Source organism: Triturus cristatus, chromosome 8 (assembly GCF_964204655.1).
Source record: "Triturus cristatus chromosome 8, aTriCri1.1, whole genome shotgun sequence".
Lineage (NCBI taxonomy): Eukaryota > Metazoa > Chordata > Amphibia > Caudata > Salamandridae > Triturus > Triturus cristatus.
This window is the reverse complement of record NC_140591.1, coordinates 51537018-51559164: the sequence shown is the minus strand read 5'-3', so window position 1 is coordinate 51559164 and position 22147 is coordinate 51537018. Positions and strand designations below refer to the sequence as shown.

Sequence of the window (22147 nt, the reverse complement as noted above, 5' to 3'; positions counted from 1 at the left end):
AAACTCCATGGCTCAGCGACAAATGGCTTGTGCTTCCACAATTTATCGTATTTGGAACATTCTGTGATTAGAAGCATATCCCACTTTGTGAATGTGTTTTAATGTCAATAACTCATTATAACCTTATATAATCATGTGTATCCATTGGTTGATTAAACTAGGCAGTGAAATGCCAAACAAATACTAAAAATTGGAATGTTTGCGCATTCTGGCCACACCTCTGGCTCCGCCCACTGAGCCAATCCTTGGGTTATTCCTGCCCTCTAATTCTCCGCCCACAGTTCCCCTACTTTTTTCCCCCACTTTGACCACTGCCTAGATATAGCTATCTTTTTACTTTTGAATATCTCGGGAACTACTGAACGGATTTACACCATTTAAGCAAAAGGCACGAGTCTGAACTGAGGACTACCTCATTGCCAAATTTGGTATAATTCCGTTCAGCACTTCGGGCTGTAGCTGCGTCAACAGGTCCTATGGGAAAATGCATGGGGAAAACGCGTTTTGGGACACTCCTTTTTTTATATACACACATATTCATCCTATGGTGATAAAGAAAAGGAGTATGGTTTAATACGTAAGAATGAAGGAGGGAAAACATTAATTACAGCTAATTCAGATTCATGAGCTTTTTGCATACCCACTGAGTATTTTCTTCAAATTGTAGTGAATACAAGATCGAGGAAGTGTGTTCCTTAAGCGTATCTGATTTACAATAAAAAAAAAAAAACTGTGCCTGGCTTAGGTGGCGTGTGCTTCATAGTTTTTTGCAAATACTGTTACTCAACACGCTTGGTACTTTTATTTATTTTTTTAATCAACATTTGAAAGTTATTGAAGCTATTTTCCTGATTCCACACCGATACCTGTAGCAGATGCAGCCCACTGAGCTGTCTAACATTAATTGTAAAGCTGTGCTCTTTGCTGTGTGTTTTTTGTTTGTAAAATTTGTTAGCTAAATTTTGTAAGTTAACATGATCTGCGAGTTTTGACACCCAACTGTTTTGTGTTTTTGAATACAAGTTTATCACCACAGTACTATTATGTTCCATAAATGTTCACTGCCATGATATAAGCCTTTTGAAAGCCAGTGGTGCTCAGTAGGGGAACTGTGTGTGTGTCTCAGTCCTTGGACAGTAAGGATGCTGAATTTTGACTGAGCCTTGTCTAGGCATCTTCTCTCAATTAGCATGCTTCTGGTGATGTGACGCGTGTGTGCGTGTGTGTGTGTGTGTGCGCGCGCGTGCACGCTGTGTTTGGGAGCTGTGTGTGTGTTTGGGAGCTGTGTGAGGGTCTATCTATATTTCTCTTTCAAAGGCAAATCATGAAAAAATAAGTCCCTGTACCTCAGACGTAAGTCCCTTGCTCACTTTGCCACTGGATTAAAGCAAGCCTGGCTGAAGACGGCTGAAATGCCAGAAACCGGTCCTAGGAAGCTTGTTTCCGGTCCAGGGAAGGCATGGCTTGGCAGTTCGGGCTTGACTGTTCCCATGAGGCACAGGGTCAGACTGATTTGCATATGGCCATGTCTGAACTGGGGTGGCAGAGTGGGCTAAAGAACGGTGATGGATCAAACCCAGATCTGTTGACTGGGTGTGAGTGTTTGATTGATTCTGATGCTCCGTCCATTACCACCCCCTTTTGTACCGCCCTGTACCACAAATAAGCGCCACTATATAGATGGGCAAAAAGAACTACCAGAGTCTTAATACATTTACTTCTTTTCATAGATGATTCCAGTCTTTTGTCAAGTTTTCATTCTGCCAGTGATTCTTTCAAAGAGTCAACAGCACCACTTTTAGACCACGGATCGCTTCCTTTCCTAGAAGAAGGAAAAACAGGTAAGTAAAAACATTCTAATAATATTAATGAAAACATATTATTAATCTATTTTTATTTACATAGTGCACTAACACCTCCCAGTTATCTCTAGCCACAGCCCTAAAGATCTTCTTGTCCAGGGCCTCTGGAGGTTCCAGTAGTCTTCTAATTTAATGGATGAGTCTTGACAGCCTTTCTAAAGGATCATTATTTCTGTACTAGCTTGAAGTTGCAAGGGAACTCGTAGATAAGTTTGAGCGAGTCTGATAATTTGTGTTTGCAGAAACCTCAAATACAAGGAGTCTGAAAAAATTGCAGGCAGTAACGGCTTCATGTGGTTGAAGTGGGAATAAGGGAAGAATTTTCTTAAATGGACTTAACAGGGGAAAATAAGTGTTCACCACTTTAGCGATACAGTGGTCAAAGGCCAGATTGTCATTAATGGTCATCCCCAGAGATTTGGCTTTGGCCTTTGACGCAGTAGGATTACTACTGATGCTGCCATGTGCAGTGATTCAACCAGCATTTGTCTTACTGACATTGAGCCTTAAAGTGTGCCTCATCCATTGTTGGACTGCTCCGAAGCAGCCATGAAGATTACAAGGTGATTGATTTTAACGAACCACACCCTGCGTGCCATTAATTTAAGAATAGGGACAATAGCCATAGGAACAAACCATGCCCATCAGTAACTGCACAAACAAATTAAATTGTGTGTGTGTATGTTTGGTTGTAAAATCTGAATGGTAGTTAATTTCTTAGCTACCTTGTATGGGAAAGACCTGCCACCATCATGATTTTTGTGATTTTTTTTTTTTTTTTATTGTTTTTTTTTTTTATATATCTTGGGAGGCTGGAGAAAAACAGCTGAAGATTGTGATATTCAGGGAATACATTGAAAAAAGTTGTTGAATTAGAACAGCCACAACCCTACAGAACTTTAAAATGTATACAAAGAATGGAAAACACCCATGCTGCTTACAAAGAAGGCAAGAACATAGGAGGGAATTCTGAGCCACGCCGCAGATAATCTAGACACTGGGAGCTTCAAAGTTGGAAAGTTTAAAATCAACTAGATCTAAACCAGTGCAGCACTGTCTTCTGCTGTCCTATTCAGCAAATCCTCATGGCCTACTGTGTCCAATGCAGTGGAAAGGTCCAAATATATTACTCCGGCTGCATCGTTTTCATCGACTAGTTTGGATGTGTCTACCATGGTGACTAATGCGATCTGTGCCCCTCTAGCTGGAAGGAAGCCTTTCCACCAGTCATCCGGCATGTTGCTGTCCTCCATGAAAACCTACCACAAGAATGAGTACAGTGGCAACAACGAGAGAGTGAGGATATCACTAGTCTCGCTAAATAGTTGCCTAGCCATTGAAGGAAACAGACTGTAAACCAAAAGACTTTCTTTTTGGACATCTGCTATGTTTACTTCTAGTGGTTGGTAAATCCCCGCTTGATCAAGGGCCTGGTGGCCCACGGAACTAGGGGTAAATCCTCAGCCGGTGGAGTCTGTCAGAAACCTGAGGATCATGCTGGATACGGAGTTTTCCTTTAAGCATCAGATTAGCAAAATCACGGGCAAATGCTTTGGAATACTTAAAACACTCCGTAAAATTCTCGAATTACTCCCCATCAGTGCTAGAAAAACACTCATTCATGCCTTAGTCACGCCTCATTTGGACTATGGAAATGCTCTCCTTCTGGGCCTTAGCAAAAAAGGTATTCACCAACTTCAGTGCGTACAAAATGCTGCTGCACGTATGGTGTTAAACCTCCCACGTAGAGCATCAGGCAATTAGGCACTTTATGAACTCCATTGGCTCCCTATCGAGGAGCAAATCAGGTTCAAGGCTCTCTGTTTTGCTCATCGCATTGCCCACGGTAAAGGCCCTGGCTACTTGCGTAACCTTCTCACTCCCCATCGTCCCATCCGCAACCTCAGATCTGCTGGAGCTATGTTGTTCCAACTTCCCCGCGTTCGCAAGACCAAGATTGGAGGTGCTTCCTTTAGGTTCCTAGCTAGCAAACACTGGAACAGGCTTCCTCTTGATCTTCGCATGGAGCCCTCTGAAGCAAGATTCCGATTAAAATTGAAAACTCACCTATTTCCGCGTAAATACTAACCTTTTTTGTTTTGGGATCCTGGCGTGCCCCGGACTTTGGTCTTTTAGGGGAGAAGCGGCACTTGTCAGCACGGGGACACACTATGCTAGTGTAACCATGCGCTCTAGAAATGGTTTTATTATTATTATTATTATTATTATTATTATTATTTACGAAGAAAGTCTTCCTTTATGGAAGAGGTAGCCTCACACACATAATAGTGTCATACTTCATCATCGGTGTCCTCTCCCCACCCTGGTAGGTGAATACCAAGGCTGACTCGACCTCTTCTAAGACTTAAATGGTAGGAGGGAGTTCTTGAATAAGACTAACTGGATAAAGACGGGATCCCGATCTTATTAAAAAATACCTTGGTTTTGCCAAGTTATTACCTTTATTAAAAGGTACACCAGGTATCTCTAAAAATAATTATGTACGGGTATAGTGAGGCTAGTGGCTCAAACCTGTTCTTCATCCACTAACATCTTTCTGCATGATGATAGTAGCCAAAACGATCTGGGGCATTCTTCAGGGCCATTCTTCAGGGCCAAGGATCCCTATTTGAAGTGAATATGACTTCGAACAGTCTCTGACTTGAGAAAAAGAAATTATAAGTAGTGAAGGTGTGGACTGCCTAATAACCCTGGTGATTCATACCTTATTATTCAGTAGACTCCTAGAACGAAAAATAGAATGACAAAGCAATTACTTCATTGCTAACCGATTACATGAAAATGAAACACAGCATATATAAGCTCTATAGACACATGCAAGTGCAATATCACACCACACCACAACAAACAAAGATGTTAAAGTAAGTAGCATGGCAGTCCTCATGAGTATGCATGCAACAATTCAGGTGTGTTCATTTTAATTATTTTTTACAACTTGAAAACCATATTTAAGAAAAAACATTACTATTCCTTACTCTAGACTTCAGGGGATACCGGCTAACTGGTCTTGAAGGGGGTGGTGTCCTTTGTAGTCACACTCTTGCTCTATTTGGTAAAAAATGTTTAGTAGTGTAGAAATATAAATATACTTATGTTCGTGAATTTAATCGGGATGAGAGGAACAGAAAAGCACCTATTTAAAATGTAATTAACGTTGTTTGACCTGACAGTACCAAAAACGTGGTGCTTGACTTTTTGTTTTTACAAAACCTGAATTATGCCTTGAAGTTTATTAGTGCAAATGGGTAACCTTCTCACAGTTGAAAGTAGGCTTTGGGAGAGCAAGAGCCGAATTGGTGAAAATGGTTAATTGCTTTTTCCCTTAGCCGTATTGTATAACCTTGTGAAGTTCAATGGTGATTTTTTTTTTAATTCTTTGATACCTCCTCTGGTGGGAGGCAAGCTGCTGCCCGCGGCCCGTAGGTATGGATGCTACTGCGGCGTACATCATCAAAAACACATAGGACCTGTTGAAACTTCATGATCTACAATGGTATGCAGGAGGGTTCACAGTGTGGCCCTATACTCCCGTGATTCCCTGACATTGTTTACTTTTATATCGGTAACCATCGTAAGATGTATCAAGTGAACAGTGTTTCTTTTTCCTGGCTTGGTGTCGTAAAAACGTACATCTCATCTAGAAGACATTCATGCATCTGTTAATTTCCACTGTGGGATTAGCGTTTTTGTGATGTTACTGTGTCCACAACTCCCCACACACGTGCCGCTTTTAAAAAAAAATCTTGCTTCTCTGAGATATGTTGGGTGACAGCTCCTTGTTTGTATCGAGTTGCCGAAACAAGTCGCTCATAGAGTTGTGTGTTCTAGCCAATTATAGTTTCCTTCATGGAGCTGAAGGTATACAGTTGCGGCCCGCCCAACAGCAAGCAAGCGCACACCCTCCCCCCCCCCTTTCCCTCACTTACTCAAAAGGTACACCACGTGTGGTTACCTATGTGTATCCTGGTCTGGACCAATGGTACGCAGGTCTTGGGTTGCGGAGGTCTGTTTGAACAGTGTGCTTCCACTCATGCTTGTTGGTCACCGGAACGCGTGGTCGGGAGACTAGAAGATGACTCTCCCTCTAGGTTGATGGGAAATATAGTATCTCCCATGGGCGCAACACTTCTGGAAGTCAGTGCTCGTACTACAGCATGGTTGTTTATGGGCGATGTAGTTCTTTATTATACAAGATGAAATATTTGTCAGAGACTTTCCCATAGTTTGAGAGAATCAGTGAGTTTAGGGCAAAAGATCGATCTTAATCATTTTTCAAATAAAGATATTTACTGAAGATGGCCACTAGTGATGATATCAACATATTCAGCGGGCCATATAAAAATTAGGTAGGGATGCCTGCCCGTGATTGAAGTGATGTGTTACTATGGGGGTATTATTGTGCTCTGTAGTGGACGAAGTGATAATGCTTCAAAGCAGGACAGTGTTTTACTTCTGCTATGCTACATTTGTGACAATGGGACAAAACAAACGTGGGGTGTAGGGTATATGCAGAATCCAAGTAGGAGTTAAATAAACAAGGACTTTTGTAGGGGATTGTATGAAAAACGGGTGGATGAATATTGATATAATTTCGGTTCTGAGGCATCCCCATGGTATCTCATTAAGTTCCTGTAGATCTGTGCGTAACCTGTACATCCAACCATGCTTAAAAATAAGTAGTGGTAACGTCCTGTCTAAGCGTGTTTTGTCTGAGTTTCTCTGGCACATTCCATATATTCCTCATTCTGTCCTTTTTTCAATGTAGTACTGTCTTAGCTTTGTGGCGTCCCTGTGACACCGAATGGTACTTCTGTCTTCTGTTATGCGGATACGTACTTTTCTGGTCGTCATCCCAATGTACAGGAGATGACCGGGGCACTTTATAACATTGACTACATTGCTGGTATTGCAATTGGTTAAATTTTACATTCTCCAAGATGTCTCCAAACCCACATCTAGTTATTTGACTCTTTTTGTCATATTGCATACCCTGCACTTGCTGCATGGCGAGTGTCTGACCGGAGATGGTAGGTTCCAAAGTGCAGACTGTTTCTCTTGGTGTTTGCTTTTTCTGCATGAGCAGATCTTTTATGCTTGTCGCTCTCAAGAGTAAATTGGTTTTTCAAAATTTAAACCACCCAAGATTAAGATGTTCCAATTCTTGTTGATCCCTTTCTGAAAGTTATTGGACATCGTACTGTAGGTAGTGACGCAAATGAACCTATCCCTGCCTAGATTTTGATATGTTGAGTTGGTCCCCATTGTTGTTCATGGCTCTTTTTTCCGCTTTTCTTTTTTTCTTCCTACATGAGTTTCAAAGGCACATAGGGGTAGGCTGTCCCACCTGCAAACATTTGCATAAATCATGCACTAGCATGGATGCTGCAGGCGCAGAGTGCTGATCTGTAGCAGAATTACGAGTTTGTCTGAGGTCAGGGATAGCATGGATGCTGTTAGGGCCAAGTAAAGTCTCAATAATGGAGCTGTATGGATCTCCGTTCTGAGATGGCATGGATGCTGCTGGCGCAAATAGTGCTTGGTAGCGGAGAAGTGTGTGGGTCTCAGTTCTAGGATAGAATAGATGCTGCTGTTGCAAAGTGATGCTCAGAAGCAGAACTCTAGACTGGTCTGTGTTCTGCAACAGCATGTATGCTGCTGCCAAAGAATGCTACCTATGGCAGAGTTACATGTGAGTGTGAAGCCAAGAACTGCATGATGGCTGTGTAGAGTGTGCCCTGTTGCAGAGCGGTGTGGGTCTGTGCACCTTGATTGCATGGAGGCTGTTGGTGCAGAGTTTTCAGATCTCAAATTAGTATTTCTTTCCTCTTTGAGAGTAGAGTCTCTGTATTTATGCCTGTAATCCATCTCTTTTTCTCCTTATCATAAAGGACTTTCAAAGCAGCTGTTCCTGCTAGATATACCAGAACACATAAGACCGAGACAGTCTTGCTTGTCAGACGGTGGTCTGCCTAGTCTTCTGGCATTCTGCTTCTCTGATGGACGTATGCTGGTACGTTCAAGGCGATACTTTAATTTTGGATAGGATAGGACAAGCCATCTTGTGCTTTCTGTCCTCTTTCACGCTGTATGATATCGCTTCTAATGCACTGTGATCATGACGGTATACCCTTTAACGCTAAAAGCTGTTAACTATACCTCTGATCACTACAATCCCTTTATGCTACCCTTCCCTGAACCTTAAAATCTGATTTCCTACCCCTTAATGCTACCCTTAAAAAAAAAAAAAAAAAACTACACCGTATGCTACCACTTCCTTGAATCCTTATAAACCCTATTTCTTAAACCTACCCTTCCTTGAACTCCCCCCTTCCCTACCTCGCTGTAGCATGGGGATGCCCATTACCCCTGCCCCTTGTACAGAAGGCAAAATTATTGTAATTCCTATTTCACTCAGGTTTTATTTTCAGTAGATTATTTTTGACACAACTTTTTTCAGTCTTTTCAATTTTCGTTTTTACATCACAGTATTTTTGCTGTAAATTCTAGTTTCTGTACTCCAATTATTTGGTAGGGAATAAAACATTGAACTAGTTTATCTTGGTCATTTTGTCAAACACTGCCAGGAGTTTTTGTGAAATGCAAATGATTGGGTTCTGCTCTCTGGGTGGGAGTTCTAAATTGTCTAAGCTTGGGGCCTTGGGCATCCAGTAACCCGCCGCTAGCTTTTGGTCGATCAGGTGGTGCTGTTGGATAAAGCGCAGGTCAACAAATCGAGGTCACTGCGGGGCTTACCAGGTCATGAATATATGCGGCTCCCTTGTTCCAGGAAGCCTGCAGAATATCCTGATCCTGAGTAGAGCCATAGTTTTGGACCCTTATTTTGTTCCCTGAGCTTTCTAGAGCGTTCCTTAAAGATTGTTGCAGTCTTCAAGATGTCCCGTTACTAATCTACTCAGCTCGACTCAGTGCTTGATTTGCAGTGGAGCAAGAAGTTTACTGAGCTACAAAAGTTGTATGCTCGTACCCTTAAACTACTGCAATAATTGTAACAAGAACAACACATCTTTATCAAAGCTAACCCTCAAGTTTTTGATTTTCTTTGCAGTGTTTGTATGGCCTGAGGTGTCTGAAAGATCACACTGCACTGAATTCCTTAATTATGCTTTAATGAAGTGTCGGATAATATGTACGATCAACCCTGGCAAGAACCAGAAGGTGACTGCCAGTACAATATTCCAGTTCCTAAATATTCTACATTCTACTTGCTATGTCGGAACCCATCAGGGTTGCTAAGCTACATGTAACATACTAAATCAATTACCTAATACATTTATATGCAACAGTTTGCAGGCCATACAAATGTTTTTGGAGCCTGTGCTACCCTGTACCAAGATCAGTTTTTGCCTAATTTGGGCAATGTTTTCTTTTATCAAATAGGATGTGTGGCCAAGACATTCAGTGGCATTTGTTTGGTTGCATGTTCTCTAGATGCATATGGATTTGAGTTTCAAGATGATTTGTTCAATGTAGTCTTGCAGTTTGCGTGTCATTCTGTTACATTTTTTTGTGTGGGTAGTTTGGGGATCAACCTTTAGGTGAAGATGTCTTTTGGGTTTGCTGTTTTGTTTCTTCTTTCAAGTGAGTTGTAAAAATCTCATGTTTTAGATGACTTGGGAGTGTTCCTTTGGACAGACAACCATTTCATACCTTTGAGATGTCTGCTTCTAGTATCGGGTAAAATTGTTTTATTGCTGTACTAGCTGGCGACACAATGAAGCATATAAAAAAGAGATAGATGGAATGCTCATGAAGTATCTTGTGTACAAAATAACGATAGCTTGGGTTGCAGCTTTGAAGAATTACCAGTGGCTGAGATTAATTCAAGAATTCCAACCGTCACTTTTTGTATATTTCAGCGTGTCACCGTAAGCGGGCCGGGTATGGCCAGACATGAGTCCTGTGCACACTGTGCCCCTGGAGATGGCTGATGAGCCCTAATAAGGTTGTAATCGGTCCTGCGTTGCTTGTTTTTTAGTTCAGTGAGGACTTGGCCTTGCAGTGCAAGCTGGACTGTTCCTATAGGAGCAGGGTCAAGACTGATATCCATATGGCTGAGTCCAAACTGAGGTGACAGGGTGTGCAAAATAACTATGGATTATGATGCGGTCTGAGTATTTACCAGTGGCTGAGACTAATTCAAGTATTCCATCCACCAATTTTGTATACCTCTATTATCGAGAACACCCATAAAGTAGTCCTGAGTCCGCTGGAAATGGTGTGAGAGAAGCCTCTTTAAGGGTCCAGTTAAGGGCGTAGACCTGATGTAATATCCAGTGGTGGTACTTCTCTTTATTCAAGTCAAAGATAGCTTTATTCGATAAGGAGTATCTTAAAAGCAATAACATTCATACAATCAATAAAAATACGTGTTATCAGATAAGCACCAATTAAAAGAAAATATGCAATCCATAAAAGCAATAATTTCATATTTCTAGAAGATAATGGAGGCAAACTATTACAAATAAAAACTTAGTACAACAATACAATTAATTCGATTCCGGCTTATGAGCATAATGGTATAAAGTGACAGTGCAATAAAAAGAATAAACAGACCAAATGGCCATAGGATAGTAAAAATATAAAAGCATGATAATTCATTAGTGTCACACGTAAGGATTTAATCCGTACTATCCAAGCGCGGCCAAGGTTCTTGGCCACGCCACAGGCAAAGAGGGTCCTTGCGTCCGACTTCAGGATGTGCCCAGTGGGTGCCCAGTTGGCTACAGATTGGTTTGAGCCATCTTGTTCTAGCCTTCTTATAAGTGGGACAAGCAAACATAAGATGGGCCACACTTTCAGTTGGTGCCTTCCAGCAGGGGCAGTCCGCTGATGTCTGATGTGGGGCGCTCCACTTTACAGTTAATTCTCGTACCGGGAGTGAGCCTATCCTAAACTGAATATAAAGTGCCCTGTCTCGCGGCATCTGGATAAAATCTAAATAAGGTTCTAAAAATATACGCTGCTTGTGGAGATAAAATTCTTCTGTGAGCCTTCCTAATTTACAAACTACTAAACTCTTGGGCATCTACGAAAGCCCAATATCGCTTTTTGAGCTCAGCCTTGCTAGGTGGGATTTGAGTATCCCACGACTCCTTGAGGCCAAGAGCAAAAAGTTTTATATTTTTTTTTTTTTTTTTTAGATTAAGCAACCAGCTAATTCTTTGGTTGCCATCTAGGGCCATCAATTCTGTGAGTGCGGAGGCGTAACTGGCAAGCTCGGGGGTCCGTCGCAAGTGCCGCAGCCTGACTATGTCTTTAAAAGAGCGCCTACCCATATCGCTCATCAGAGGTTTTATTGGTATCTTACTGGGGAGCATCACTAGATCTCTTAAATATTTGTGTCCAGATCTTTTTATTCCCTCTGTTGTCGAAACCCCATAATTCGGGGCCGAACCAACTGCTTTGGCTACATAGATCTTAAGAGCGGGAGCCACAGGTCTGCTCTGCGAGGAGTAATGTTCTCTAGCTAACGCTCCTTTTGCACGTTTGTGGCTCAGGAGCATTTTATCGATGTGATGCCGCCAATGCATTTTCTCAGTGAGCCGGATACCTAGATAATCGAACTTTGTGATTCTAGGTGGGTTCCATCTAAAGTAAAATTACCTCTATATGGCCTATAGGGGTTAAACACCATCAGCTTGGTTTTGGACATGTTAACAATCAGCCCCCTAGACTCACAGAAAAGTCGGAATCTATCTAGAAGCTTTTGGAGCCCAGCCGGAGTCTTAGACATGAGGAGAGTGTCATCCGCAAGAGCAGAGTAGGAATCCTGTCTCCTGTCAGGGAAGGGGCATCAGATGGAAATTCTTGGAGAAAGCTAACCACCCCGTTCATGTATAAGGAGAACAGGGTGGGCGCCATAACACAACCCTGGCGTATTCCTCTGTTTACAGGGATCCTATCTGTCTTCTGGTCTTGGGTCCCCCACCTCACTTGGGCATAATTGCCCTCGTGAAGACGAATCAACAGATTCAGAACCATTGGTGGGATCCCCATATCATCTAGTAGGTGCCACATCTGCTCACGGGGCACTAGGTCAAAGGCAGTCTTTATATCGATAAAAGCCAAATAAAGACTACCCTTGCCTATTAGAACGACCTTCCAGTAAATTAAAAGCAATCTAAAAGCTTGCACCACCGTCCATGTACAGGCTCTAAAACCCGCTTGATACTGGGAGAGGATATTCTTCTCATCCACCCAGTGGTGAATTCTCTGAAGCAGCACCCTGCCAACTTCTTTCTGCATAGCATCAATCAAACTGATTGGGTGGTAGTTGGCAAGGTCATCCCTTGCGCCTTTTTTTAAAAATAGGTACCACCTCTGCATCTTTCTATGAATCAGGTACTGCACTACCCTTTGCAATAGAATTGATTAAAAGCGTGATATAGTTTGCCCAATTAGGAGGGTCTGCAAGAAAAAGATCTCCAAGGAGGCCATCTGGACTCGAGGCTTTTGCTGGAACTATTTTCTTTAAGGCCGCCTCTATTTCTGTAGTAAAAAGCTCAGTAACATTCAAAAAGTGACAAGTAGTTAAGTGGTCAGCCGACCCGACTTTGCTAGTTGGGTTAGACCCAGAATAAAGTTTCCTAAAATGATTAAACCAGTCCTGATTAGTAATATGATCAGGGATTAAATCAGGATCTTTGTTGCTTGACCACCTAACCATATTCCAAAAAAGATTGGGATCCCTGGCTAAACTAGCATCCTTTAGGTTTTGCCAGTGTGTCTCATCCCACTCAAGCTTTGCGTGGATAACAGCAGTTTTGCAATCCTTTCTAGCTTCTCTTATCAAGGAGCAATTTCTGCTTTTTATTGCTAAAATTAAGGCCTTTTTCTTCTGTCTACAGTCCCCGTTAAACCAGGTCCGGCGATTTTTACGACATACGCCTGGTTTTCCAGCATGGTTCTCTGTAATGAAAAAAGACCCCAACTGGGCTTTCACTCTTTCATATAATTCTGGGATCTTTGACAAATCATCCGTTTCGTTGAAGGCCTCCCGCAGTTTAAATGTGTTTTCACTGAGAGTGTGCCTAAGCTTGACCATTTGGGATTCTAGTGCAGCAATTCTTGGCCATTTAAGGTACCTTCTACAATTTGAAGGGACCAACTCTTTTGTCCTCAAATGGGATCTTGTGCCCTGAATTGGGGGAAAAGAGAGCCCAGGGGGTTTCCATAATCACACATTGGTGTTCAGTGATTTTACAGCCCATATCGATCTTGGCCCAAACCATAAGACCTCCAGAGGGCCACCCCTCCCCGTTGAAACGGCAGAAATAAAAAAAAATATGTAACCAGACTTATATAGTGGGGCTAGGCTCCATGTTTCTTGGAATATACAGCTGTGATGTTCCTCCATCAAATCATCCCAATCAGGTAGAGACATTTTGTTTTGGAGACCTGCCACTTTCCAAGAAAGGATTTTAAACTGGGAAGTTGGAATTCCATTACACGGAGGGGTTTGTTGGGCCAAGGTGGGTGGAACAGAAGACGGACAGAGGTATTCACATTTGCTGCAGCCATGAACTTATGCGCCACAATCAGGATGGCTACTAAGTCTTATTAGGTATTACCCAGAAATTGTTCAGGGACGGTACATAATTGGTTAATACTAGGGGCGCTTGGGATGTTGTGGTTAGGGTGGGTTCTAATTCCTGCCGGGGCTGTGAGTCATGACATAGTCAATCAACCGCCTCAAGTGAGGTCCCTCTAAATATGGGCAATGGTATCACATTATCATGAGCCTTTGCAGCAGCGATTGTTGGAAAGCGACTAATCTGGATGGATGAAGAGTCCGGGGGCAGGATCTATACTCTAATGCCAAAAGGTTTTCCGCCAGGTCACGGCTGATCAAGGTAAGTTTGATGCAGTCCATAGATTTACTGTTGGGCGTGCATCTCCTTGCCCTAATTATATCCTCCCTAATCAGCGAGCGGCAAACCCTAACACGACGTAACCGATGTATGGATTTATTTTTCAAGGATTCGTCATTCTCGTGTCTACAACTAGAGGCAATTTTAGGGACATTAACCAAGGAGACCGTCTGTGCCTTCATAGAAGAGCCTATTATGGTTTGCTGTAACTTGAGAATAAAGTTGCTTTTGCTGAGTGTTACAGGGATGAACTTCAAGGGTGCCTGTCTGTTTGAGTCAAAGCCATAGTGGCTCGTCGAGATGGAACAGGAGTATATGACTGGCCACTACTTGTAAAATCGCCTATTTTAGGTGACTGTTGTAAATTATGTAATAAGGGAACTGCTGGGGTATGAAGTGTGCTATTAAGAACTAGCATTTTGACTGTACCCACAAGCTCCTTAATCATCACTTTCAATGACATAATTCATTCCTTGAGTGAATTACCAGTCTGAAGAAGACTCTGAGGTAGAACAAGTGGAAGCTATTTCATTTGGGCTCTTCTCGCAGGTTGGAATGGGCTGTAGGGGTTGCACTTCCACACAGGAGTCAGGCTCCCCAGCCAATACTGCAAATCGATTTGTGCAGATAATTAAAGGCTCAAGGTGGCCTACAGCATTATGAGCGGGAAGTAAGTGCAATTGAGGGGGGGTGTCGGTCAGCGGGTGTGGCTCAGGGCCCAATAGTGTAGTCTCGCAACCGCTCCCTGTACCTTTATGTAAAAGTTTTTGGAACATTGGGGGGACGATAGTTTGGCGCTGGGTCATAGAGGCCTTATGTGCGGGGTTAACCTAATCAGAGGTGGCTGGTAATTCAACTCCTAAAAGCCCTTCGCATTCCGTAATAAGATTATCGATTCTATTCACAACACACTTGTTGGTAACAGTTGCACTCTTTGCTGCTTTCCTTGCCTTTTTTCCTTGCCTGCCCCGCAAGCAGGGCCGATTGCAAACACCCCCCCCCCCCCTGGCCCCTCCCCCCGTACTCTCCATGGTTTTCCTTTTGCCCATTCCTACCTTAAAAATAACTACTTTAGGTCAACAAGACGTTTCACAGCAAATTCACAGTTGAGATATTTATGCCAACAAGGAGGAAAACAAGGGGTTTAGAACATCAATCCCCCAATACGGAGTATAGTCCGTTTTAAAACATCCAAGGAGAAGTGAATAACAAGCAAAATAAAAATGGATTGCACAACCGTGACTCAACACAGTACCTTAAAAATGTCTTCAGAGGGTCTTTATGAAAAAAGTGTCCCAAAAGTAAGACGAAAGAGGACTGGCCCCGCCCTGTCTCTTTCTGGCGATGACTGGCAAGGACGGGCCCGCCCTTGGCCCGCGCGCATCCCGCACTGCGGGAGGCTAGCGGCGATTATAACGTGCCTCCAGGCGCACTACACATCGTCGGGGGGGAGCGACAAAGCAAGGGTTTCTGGGTAGTGTAGTTTGGAGAGGCCGTTTCCCTCACGGGAGGTAAGTGCAAGAAACTGCAGCGTTGGCCGTGCCTTCACGGTGGTGATGTGATAGCGTTTTCCCACCTTGCTGCTACTGCCCCAGGAAAGATCTGCCGGCTCGTGCGTCTCTTTATACCAATATTTGACATTACAGGACTCCTGGACAGAAAATCTTACCAATGTCCCCCAACGGCAAGGAAACCTCTGCCAGTGTGTCGGTCATTAGTTATGGGTGTCGTATATTGAGACCCTGAATACTGCCATGGCATGGTAGAACTTTCACTATGTTTTCTTAGCCCCCCAATAGAGCTCCCACAACGCTTGCAGAAACCACTTAAAGGGAAAAATGGACCGCCATTGATGCAGGAATCTCTACATTTGGCTGCCTGACAAGCCATGCAGGTGCCACTTGGTCTTAAATTCTGTGTGACCTCAACTAAAATCATTAACTCCATTAAAGTTCTCAGATATTCAGACAGGCGTTTAGTGAAGCTCAATAAATAATCCAATGCTTTAAGGTGCGCTACAAACCCCAAGACAGTGTTTTGCAGCTCTAAACATATTAATAGGCCTATCCGAGAAGTGTGTGTCTGGGAGAAACACTGGCACGTCGAAACAAAAGATTTGTTGCTTTATTGCTCGACGGTGATAATTTGCAAGATTTCCAATGTCTTTGCTCTTTTGACTAATGCGTTGGTTGGTGGCTAATTTGAAAGGTGAGAGCTTATGTCGTAGCACAGGTAGTCAAAGGGGCTACATGTCTAATCATAGGGAAGGCAACTGAACTACTGGTGGCCACTACTTGCCACCTCTTACAGTGAACAGCAAATAGGTTGGCCAATTGACTGTGCCCTATTACAGAATTAATAAATAACTTTTTATGCACCATGTCATAGCTTAATGTTGACATTTTTACACTGTAAATAATGGTTGGTACTTTTACCTAATGTAATAGTACTCCATATAATGACCTCCGGGGGTAGGAAGATTGACTGTATTGCTGGGTTAGAACTTGAGATCACTGCATATAACTGGCGAACATCAATTTATTAGATTGTAAATACATGGATATCAGAAAACAGTTTTCAGTCTGCCTATTGAATGACTCTCTGACATCTGTCTTGCCTAACACTTATCATTGTATGTTAAGTTAATTATATCAACATTCACCATAAATTATTGATTCTTGCTAACTGAAGAAAGAAGTAAACTTGGATTCACAGCCGATCGAAGAGTAGTGGTTTTACCCATCTCTGATGAAGAGCTAGATTTTTTAAAATATTCTCTGACCAAAATCTGATTTTGCCTAAGTGCCTGTCTGAAGGTCCTCAAAGCATGTGAGGCTTGTGCCAACAAAGATCTGAAACCATTTCTTGTCTTGGAAATTCTGTTGATCAGACAGGAAGGAAGGAGCAAGTCTTACCCACGGGTTTATCCACGATGCACAGAGTTTCAAATTGAATCCATCTTTGACTGGGCAGCTAGTGGTGCTAAGTCAGTGAAAGAGCTGTGATTCCTATTAAATCTGTACCAACCTACTGGATATGAGACCTGAACCCACACCTCACTGGATCTGTGACATGAGGAGATTCAAAGAAGGCATAATTTGTCTAGATCGCCAGGACCCAGGAAGACTTTAATGAGTTGTGGAGCCACGTCTCTTTTTAGTGCCTAGGGAACAGTCCCAGATCACAACATGCCATAGATGATAATATAGAAAGTCCGCAATATCCAAGAATGCGGGCTTCCAGCTTTGTCTTGGGCAAAGGTCTTCAGGAATGTCCCGTGTCTGGTTCATCAGATTAAAGGAGATGATATCCTCTAACGAAACAGTGGGGGCCATTACGAAAAAGGGGCTGGTGAGTCTTTGCATCTCGTTAATATAAGAAATTTTCTAGCAAAGTTGAAAGACAAATATTAGACTGATTGAGTACCCCTACTGGCCTTGTTGTACCTCTAATGCTGCAACCTAAGACACAACGCGGAAGATAATGCACTGTATGCTGTATTGTTGATGTTTTGTTCTTATTGCAAAACGTAAATAAAGATTTAAAAAAATAAAATGAAAGACAAAAGTTGAAACCACATTTTGCGGCTATTGGGACAGTCTTGTTTGAAGTGATAAGTGTGTGTATGGGAAGAACTATAAATGTTAGCTAGAGCAGATAGAAAGGCAGCTCCCTGGAGGATGGGCACACAGTTAATAACATTACAGCACGGTGCTCATTTAAACTTTTCTTTTCTATTTTGTTGTTGTTTACAGCACATCGATCCAACACAGGAAGTATGAATGAGAATGAAGTCCATACAGGCTCACCGAAGAAACGCCAGAAAGTTTGCAGGAGTAGGAGAAGCCGCATCTCCACAGAGAGTGAGAAGAGATTTATTAAGATACTGTGTTTTTTAAATCACTAGTGATCACGTACAGGAGTGAGGTCCTTTCACTGTGCTATCTGCACGAAGAGCTTTGCTCTAAAGGCGCATCTGCCACAGCACCAAAGAATGCACATGGCAGACAGTTGTTTAGTACGAGAAGAGCTTTATTCAAGGACGAGAGCGCTTCTAAATAAACAAAGGGCTCATACAAGGATGAGGCAGCCTCAATTTAAGGAGTGTAAAAAGCTTTACTCAAAAGTTAATTCTACTAACGCATCAAAGAATCTGCACAGAAGTAAGGCTTTTCCACTTCACTGACAGTAGGAAGAGCTTTGTTGAAGAGTGGTTTTGTGAATCACCAAAGAATGAGAGCGTTTAATTCGGTGGCATAGCTGGGTTGCCATTAGCCCCAGTGCAAGCAAAGTAATTGGGCCCCCTCACTAGGGTGGCATCTCAGTCTGTCAGCTGCCCCTGACACTCCTCAATCTCCTTCAACATAGTCTGCATCCGTCGTATCAAAATGCACGACCAATCGGATGCACACGGTATTGTATTTCCACTTTCTGCAAGACAAAGTCACAACCCTGTAAACCATTACCAAAGCCAATAGGTTTGGCACTTGTAAAGTGTATACACGCAACAGTTATGCGCATGTCTGTACACACAATGCAGCTCTCACATCGGCACTCCCCTCACGCTGCTCTCACATAAGGATATGCTTTCCTCTGTACTGACACAAGCACAGCTTCCAACCTGTAGACCACTGACCCTGCATTCACAAATGAATATTAGTCTTACATTCACACAGACACACCCCTCACAATGCACTTACAAAACATGGTAGCTATCTTACACTCACACAAGCTCACACACAGGTGGACCGCTCACTAAAACTGAGCAAGAGTTGAGACCGATGGGGGCATAGGAGGCGCTGTTTGAGTATGTGGCACACCAGTCCATTAGTATATTTCAAAGCTTTTGTGGTGAGCTACATTGAAGCCTAAATGTTCCCACTATCTCTGAATCTCACTTTGGGGGGAAACATTTGTTTTCTGAGATTCTGGCTGATTTCCTTTGGTCTCAGAAGGAGAACTCTTCCTACTTCTGGTTTTAATAAGTAGGAAGTGTGCTGTAGTGACTCTTAGAAGTGGTTTTAAGTTTACCTTTGCATTTATTTTACGTAAAATGAAACCCTCGGATAACTAATTTATCCCATTCCAGCACTCTGTCCTCCGTAATTTTTTTTTACTAGCCAGCATTGCCTGCCTTCAGCCCATCAGGGTGAACACAGTGATTACTGTGACTTTGTCTTCCCAAACCACGCTGTAGCACGGGTATAACTTTGATCTCTGCTGGTGGTAGGCAGCCTGGACTGAATGGCGCACACTGCATTTACAAAAGTGAGCATGCACACTGCTCAGCTATTTATTTCTTGGAGTGAGGCAATCTTAGTGCTCCACGGGTGCTTCAATGTATTCTGCTACTCGGAGTCTGACTCCTGCATCCGAAGTAATGGAACAGAGCTAACCACAAGCTCCCAGTGCTGTAAGAGCTCCTGTGGCCCTACTAGGCGCTCCCTCTTTGATCATGGGGCTTTTGTAGTTGGGCCCCTCCTGCCTCTGGGCCTCAGTGCATTGCATTGGCTGCACCACTGATAGCTATGCCGGTGATTTAACTTTACAGAATGTGAGAAAAGTTTTTCTGAATAGAGGAATCTTCTGGCACCTCAAATAATTCACACAGGTGGGAACCGCTGTCGCATATTACTGTCTGTGAGAAGAGCTGCACCGGAAAGAATGTTCTTCACACTCACCAAAGAATCCATAGAGGTGCTTTCACTACACTAAGTATGAGAAGAGTTTCATTTAAGAGTGATCTTGTAAATCATCGGAGAACACCTTAATGAGGGAGGCAGTTTCACAATAGACAATATGAGAAAAGCTTTACTTAAAAAATAAATCTTCAAAGATACTTATGATCCGCACACGGGTGAAGCCTTTTTAATGTTCTATTTGTAAGGAGAGCTATACTCCAAAGAATATTCTTTTAAATCTGCAAAGAATCAACAAAGGGAAAGAGCATTATTTAACAGGTAAACCTCCCAGAGCATTGTAGAATCCACACAGGTGTGAGGTCATGTCACTGTGTTGAGTGTGAAAATCACCAAAGAATCTATACAAAGGTGGTTTTCTCGGATGTCTAGGATTATCCGTCACCAAAGCTTACATACTGCCGCCAGGGAACAGTACATCCTTTGCAGAACACTTCAATGAAATCCCCTCAAGACCCACTCCTCAACTAACATTTTCGTTGATCAGTGACAAACTATTTTAGCAAAAAACAAAGATTTGTGCCATACACAAACATTGATGGTCATCCTCATTTCCAACCTCCATAAAAGACCAGACCTGATAATGCCTCCTAGACCTTATCACATAAACTGAAAGAAATTGACTGGATTGGTCAGCTTTCTCTATCCTTCAACCGCATCTTTCTAGAGTTCCAGAAAATGGTCACTCTAAGTTGAGAACCGAGCACAGAGGAGTGCTGAAAAATACACCTTGGAAACATCTCACAAGAACTTTGCCACATATCTACATACACAGCATACCCACTCACTAAAGAGCTAACCTAACCATCTACTGCAACGGTTCCATCCCAAGCATCATAAACCGCATTGCCTGTTTGACAAGACATATACCCTGTGGTACACCAGTGTACTGCACAAAGGCAAAGGACAAATAACTAGATCTCAACTTGGACAGGCAAAATAGGAGAAGCATTGCCAGCCCTGAAGAAACAAAGACCGACACCTAACACTGCCCGCAATTGTAAAGCACTTTAAAAAAAAAAAAAAAAGAGTAACAGAGGGAAATCCTTGCAGATTTCTATCCCTAACTATAAACGTCTGCACCAATCGCAGACAACAACCCAAAATACCCAACTCATCTAACAATACTGGAAAGTTGTTCTCAGTGAAAATGTAAGGACTCACACAGTGGGCTCATAAACATCTGTCAAACATTTCTGTCCAACTTACCAATGAGAACCATCACAAAGTTGACAGCATCCCGGCAGCTAAACCACCAGATACTCCAAATAAAGATTTCCATCAAGTCCTCAACATATGCCGACTTACCCTACTGAAATCTTCTAATTCTAAAGTTGTTGTATGAATTGTAAATTCCTCGGTGTAGGAAGGCACATTCTCCTCATCTCTAAAGTCTGAACAAATCGCCCCAGTTGATTTTTACACCAGTACCTTCAGGACCTAAAACGAATCACCAAACGTCCCTTCATAGCAAAAATCAAGTTCTGACCTGTGTTTTAAACGGCTCGCTCAATGGCCATTCAGTCCACCCACAGACCCAAACACCGCACTGGACCTGTTACAAGTTCTTACTATTCTCTGAACCCTGCAGGGTTTCCTGTTATCCAGGACAAGGGTAGGAGGCAACATGTTACAATGAATGGATGGGTGAAATACATTTATTGAGCTCTTGCTACACAGCGTCTTTCTACGGCCTAATTGCCTGTGCTAAACATCTGGCCATGAATGAATTGTAGAGATTGCACATCAGTTGAAGAGAAAATCCGTTTCTTATTGTGGATCCATTAATATCATTGCCTTAGGCTTAAAATGCTTACTAATAGTCCTATTTAAAAGAAAACAGGAGAAAGCCCATTTTTACACACTTCAGCTATAAGGTACCTACATACAAGACCAATTGAGTAACCTCCATCCTCATCATAATGTTCTTTTCGACAAATGTCATAAAAGTAATACAAAAATGATACAAGTATACATTTAAAATGAATATTGGATAAAACAATATCATTCAAGTATGAGAGCTAATGCATCGCAGCAGATGAGAAGATAATGAGCAAAATAATGGGCAACCAGGTTAAACTAGTATCAAAAAACACTTTGCTAAAAGCAAGGGTTCGGTATTCAAGACCAATGTTAATGTTATTGACATTTCTAAAGCGCGAACTGCTACCCGAAGGTGTCCTGGCGCTACATTAAGTCCTACCTGGGTCCTAAGCGAGAAAGGGGTGATAAACCAGAACCTGAGCCTAGCCAGTAAAGCGCCAAGTCTTCAAAGCCTTTCTAAAGGCTAGCAGGCTTGGCAAGGCTCTAAGATGCATTGGGAGGCCATTCTATGTCTTGGCAGCCCCCCCCCCCCCAGTTGGCTTTTTTTGCAAAAGGTACCGCCACCAGATTAGCATCTGAAGAGCGTCAACATCTAGTTGGTGTGTACCATTGGAATTGCATTTTGAGATAGTTGGGCCCAGTTCTATAAAGTGCCTTGTGTACTGTGCACAGAGCCTTAAACTGCACCCGTTTTCGCTCTGGCAACCAGTGGAGCCTTCTGATCTCTGATGAGATGGAGGCATGTTTGGGAGTGCCAGTCAGCAATGTGGCTGCTGCATTCTGAAGGAGTTGCAATTTGTTCATTAGTCCTTCCTGGATGTTGACATATAAACTGTTGCAGTAATCCAGT

The 22147-nt window shown here is 42.6% G+C and overlaps 1 protein-coding gene across 2 annotated transcripts in view; it reads left to right on the top strand.

Annotated features, from left to right (window-relative positions):
- LOC146800044 (uncharacterized) overlaps positions 1–22147 on the top strand; it is a 426311-nt gene that overhangs the window by 265468 nt on the left and 138696 nt on the right. For both annotated transcript variants that reach the window (XM_085620951.1, XM_085620952.1), the window contains exons 15-16: positions 1731–1841; positions 17530–17637. In XM_085620951.1, the coding sequence (XP_085477077.1) occupies positions 1731–1841; positions 17530–17637 (219 nt within the window). The remainder of the gene's footprint in view (positions 1–1730; positions 1842–17529; positions 17638–22147) is intronic.